The 5243-nt window shown below is 37.1% G+C and overlaps 1 protein-coding gene across 1 annotated transcript in view; it reads right to left on the reverse strand.

Moving 5' to 3' along the window:
* The window catches only part of LOC107669920 (ubiquitin carboxyl-terminal hydrolase 16-like), a 10432-nt gene extending 6244 nt beyond the window's left edge, over window positions 1-4188 (reverse strand). Inside the window, 9 exon segments of the mRNA XM_016462353.1 lie at window positions 779-876; window positions 878-910; window positions 1003-1098; window positions 1183-1391; window positions 2803-2918; window positions 2990-3090; window positions 3385-3569; window positions 3661-3738; window positions 4033-4188. Of these exon segments, the coding sequence (XP_016317839.1) occupies window positions 779-876; window positions 878-910; window positions 1003-1098; window positions 1183-1391; window positions 2803-2918; window positions 2990-3090; window positions 3385-3569; window positions 3661-3721 (899 nt within the window). The 5' untranslated portion in view covers window positions 3722-3738; window positions 4033-4188.
* Between the last annotated feature and the right edge of the window lie 1055 nt (window positions 4189-5243).

The raw sequence follows: 5243 nt of genomic DNA on the forward strand, positions 1-5243 counted from the left end.
CAGGAAGTAATGACAAGATGCGACGCTATGCGACATGATTTGACGACGTGGTGTAACCAAAACAAAATGAGCAGAGGGCAAACGTGGAGCAACGATGAGGTAAAGTGCCTTTTATGAGCTCCTTGTGAGTTTGCAGGTGGTGAAAATAAAATTATATGCACACGCAAGAATGAGCGCGCTTAGTCCAGCAGACGGCATTAGGTGTGTTCGACTTAAAGCGGCGCAGAGCGGACAGATCGGTCAATGGATGACGCTTTAAGTCTAACGCACCTTTTGTTTGGGGTGTTCGGTGAGTTCCGTCACGATATATACGTCATTCAAGCTGACCAATCAGGTTGTGAACGTATCACTATGCCTTTAGGTTCGGTGTCTTTAGGTTCGCTGTCAAAAATGCCAATGTGAACGCTAAGCGGACCAGGACTAAATGTATAATTTTCCTTTTTGATCCGGACCAAATGAACCAAACTACAAGTGTGAACGCACCCTAAAAGTAGTTGTTTCAAAAAATAAAACTTACTTAATTTTAATGACCCCAAACTTTTGAATGTAGGGTAAAATTTGTTTTAATTATTTTTAGAGGCTTTCTGTCATTTTATATATTGTAAAAGTGAAAAGTGAGTCAAAAGAGAATGAGACATAATCCAGTCTCTCACAAGATCATCATGACCAAACTAGCAAGCAAAAGACTACATATATGCAATCAAATCTTTTCAGGACTGAACACTGTTCTTATTACATGAGGCGTCTGCGCTGGGAACACTTTTGTTTGGCTACTTACTTTTTACACACTTGTGTGAAGAGTTCTTTCGGGGTCATGACACCTTTCTTGGTCTCCTGGATTTCATTCAGTAACTGACACATAGCCAGCGTGAGCGAAACCGGGCCTTTCCAGCTGGATCTGAAGAGGTCCCTAAAAAAACATAATGTGAAAGCATCCTGTTAGATGAAGCTTTATTCATTAAGTGAGCCAGAGAAGAACATAATGTGGCTCAGCATCAGTACCAGCTCAGATGACAGTGCAGGTGTGATGGTGAAGCAGCTCTTCTCATCTGTGATCTGGTTCAGCAGTTCTCGCAAAAACTGTGTCTGTGATAAATTCTGAGAGGAAGACGAGAACATCAGGGTTAGCAGAGCATGCATGCGTGTTTCTGTTTGTCATGTGAAGTGTTTTATACTCTGCACCTGCATGACTGCATTGAAGAAGCACGTGTTTCCCAGATTACCGAGACCCCTGACGCTCACGGCACCAGAGCTTCCTGCGGATGCTGCTTTCTGTCTTTTGGGACTCTCATCATGACTTGAGCTGCTCTTCTCATTCTCCTTGTTCTCTTTCTCTTCGTCCAGCGCTTGCTCTGCAGGATTCGTCACTAAGCTCTCTTCCTTCTTACTTTCTGCAGATTATGTATGCATTTATTTATTTATGTTTTAATGCCATATCAGCAACAATGGCTATATTCATGGCAACATTAACAATACAATTTCAATACATCAGTTACAATAATATAACATTTTCTAAAGAAACATTAATTATACAAAAACATAAAAAAACAACACTAGTACTGATAAAAATCATATAGAATCTTTCTGCAGTGTATGTATGCAAATTTATGCTTTTTAAGGCAAAACACTACAGGCAAAACCATTGTTATTTCATGCACTGGTCAATGTTAAGGCCATTCTGCTTCCATAACATGTCTTCTTTCAGAATAATGTTCACATTTAAGTGTTTATTTTATTACACTTTACCTATTTGAGTCAGAAATCTCCCCTTCAGCAGCACTTACATTCACCTTTCCAGTTTAATTCCTATCTATATTCTGAAGGTTTTTATATAGAGGTTTGTTTATATATCAATCGCATGATTTATATAACATTTTATTCCTAACAACATTTTTCTGGCTGTTGACAGTATTTTCTGATTTATGGAGTGATTTGTGACCTTGGAGCACAAAACCAGCCATAAGGGTCAATTTTTCGAAATTGAGATGTATACATCAACTGAAAGCTGAATAAATAAACTTTCCATTGATGTATGGTTTGTTAGGATAGGAAAATATTTGGCCGAGATACAACTATTTGAAAATCTGGAATCTGAGGGTGCAAAAAAATCAAAATACTGAGAAAATCGCCTTTAAAGTTGTCCAAATGAAGTTCTTAGCGATGCATATTACTAATCAAAAATTAAGTTTTGATATATTTACAGTAGGAAATGTACTAAATATCTTCATGGAACATGATCTTTACTTAATATCCGAATGATTTTTGGCATAAAAGAAAAATCAATAATTCTGACCCATACAATGTATTGTTGGCTCTTGCTACAAATATACCCCAGCGACTTAAGACTGCTTTTGTGCTCCAGGGTCACATTTAAACACCCTAGTAAAAACCTTTAACTCTAATAAGTCAAAACTGGAATTTTGAACATGGCTTAAATGTTCTGATTTATGATCTGGAAATGCAAATTAGCACATATTTAATTAGATAACACCTCATTTGCATATCTAAAAACCTGTAATACTTCTAATACAATCAAAAATCTTAACATACTATGATTAATCAGCTGGTGGGAGTATAGTGATATCTATCAGTTACATTTTTACCTTTTTGCCTTAAATCAGTGCCTTTGGTAATCCTGAACAGTTTTAGAATATTAAATACCTAAATATATATTGATAACATCACTAAAATGACATTTCAAACGTGCAGTTTCTATGATTATCAGCCTCTAAAACACATATTGGTCAACTACTACAGATATTATATAAGCGTAAATTGACCTACAAAATCTAAAACACCTACTTTTGTTGGAGTTCCTCTTGCCAGGATCCGCCAGCACTTCTTTTCTTATGTTTGTGATCAGCTGCGCCAGCTTCCCCGTGCTGCAATACTGAACTTCATCATCACAGATGTAACACCTGCAGCACACAGAGGTCTGAATACACAAACCTGACACATTTCAGTGAGGAGGTGGATGTGTGTCACTTACCAGACGCTCCAGACGTCCAGACTGAGCACTAAACAGTGTGGCTCAGATCGAGGCGTCTCGTAGTGCTTGATCGCATGCTGATTCTCTGATCTCCCACAGCCCTGATGAGGATCACAACATTGGTTATGTGCAGCTGGTCAACAGCAACGTGTCATAAGTCCAGAGGTCTGAATACACAAACCTGACACATTTCAGCGAGGAGGTGAATGTGTGTCACTTACCAGACGCTCCAGACGTCCAGACTGAGCATTAAACAGTGCGGCTCAGATCGAGGCGTCTCGTAGTGCTTGATCGCATGCTGATTCTCTGATCTCCCACAGCCCTGATGAGGATCACAACATTGGTTATGTGCAGCTGGTCAACAGCAACGTGTCATAAGTCACCTGATCACTTACTCTGTGGCCGCATTTCAGGCACATCCACACAGCTGGACTTTCTCTGTCAGTTTCATCCTCTAAGATCTGCTTTTCAACAGGTTTGTCCGGCCCACAGTCCTGACACACGCTCCAATGCTCATCCAGACCGGCTTTCTTCAGTAAGCTTTGCTCTATTCCTTTACGGATGTGAGTGCAGGAAACCCCTTAGAAAGCAGCAGGAGAATTGTGTGTGAGGTTTCATGATTAAAATCACTGTCAGCATCTCATTGCTCAGGGCAGCTGTCATACATGTACCTGCTGTCTCAGTGCTGCTGTCTGCTCGAGGACTTCTGCCTTTCCCCTTCTTCTTACCCATGGTTTATAGAAGAGCACCTGAATGGGGTTTAAACATGACATGTATATTAACAGCACATAATAATAAAACATAATACATTTATTATAAAAAATAAACACCAATGATTGACTCTTGTGATGACAGGAGGTCGTTTACGACTGTATCAGCAAATACCGCTCTCCGATACAAAATACTTTGAGAAAAGTACTAAAGTGGCATTTAATTAGTATACAATTAATATTAGACGTTAAATCCACTGAAAATACAAATTAACTGCAGCAGCTGTTATTTTCAGAAGAAAAACATGGCGAAAACAGTTTAAGTAAACTTACGAAGCCACGAAATTCATTTAAAACTCTGTAAAGGGAATTTCATCCATCCAAATTCCCGTAATTAAATAGTTAATTAAACAGCAGCGACACAAATTATAACATCATTGTAAAGTTACAAAATTGTTACAAAATTGTAACATCACTGCTCTGAGTGTTTCCGGGTGACGCTCGATACTCCTGAGGTTCATTTCAAAATAAGAGTCTGAAGCGTTTTATAAATTCAGATATGACTAGCAGCGACACAAATTATAACATCATTGTAAAGTTACAAAATTGTAACATCACTGCTCTGAGTGTTTCCGGGTGACGCTCGATATTCCTGAGGTTCATTTCAAAATAAGAGTCTGAAGCGTTTTATAAATTCAGATATGACATATGTTTTGTTTCTCACTGTCTAACGGTATCTGTCACTGTCAAAGGCTACATATATACAATGTTAATTAGACTAGATTTACACTCAGAAAACATATCCAAACTCCCTATTTGTGGATAATTTTGACATTTTTATTTTTTTTCTGTGGCCTGCACGCGTAAGCCTTTTTATTATAATATTTGTATTCAGTAATATTATCTATTTATGACTACAAACAAATTAAGCTTTGTTCATTTTTGGTTTATGTGTTACATGCTTTTACACTGTTTTACCTTCAGACAAATCAGCTTTTTCGGTGATTCAACACCTCGTGCTCTGAAGCTGGAAACGGCGGTAAAGTTAGTTTGATGTTTGACATTCATTAGACATTCGGGATTTTTGCCAATTAAACTCTTTGCAGCTTTTATGTTTTGAGCCCAAACTAACTCAGATAGACATAAATATATGCCCTTTATGTTGCACAAGGCTTAATTTATAGGAATTAAAAAAAAAAATAAAATTAACCATTGAAATTAATTAAACAATTTAACTACGTGACATTATAATATAAAACCAATACTAAAATGTTCGGAAAAACATACCTGTTACCGCACAAAGCTCCGTTTTTGGAATTACAATTTTATGTTTTTTATAATAATTTTACAATTTTTAATGTATGCTATAATATAAATCCATTAAAAGACAACACAGTTTGAGATAAAGCTATCAAACCAACTGTAAAATATTCAGAATATTATTCCCTATAATGCACAAGTCTTGGTTTTTCAGATTATTCCTTTATTGTTTTTATATATAGCACTGAAACCATATTTTTCATATGTTTTACATACTGTACCCA

Source organism: Sinocyclocheilus anshuiensis, unplaced genomic scaffold (genome assembly GCF_001515605.1).
Source record: "Sinocyclocheilus anshuiensis isolate Anshui unplaced genomic scaffold, SAMN03320099.WGS_v1.1 scaffold272, whole genome shotgun sequence".
Taxonomy (NCBI): Eukaryota; Metazoa; Chordata; class Actinopteri; order Cypriniformes; family Cyprinidae; genus Sinocyclocheilus; species Sinocyclocheilus anshuiensis.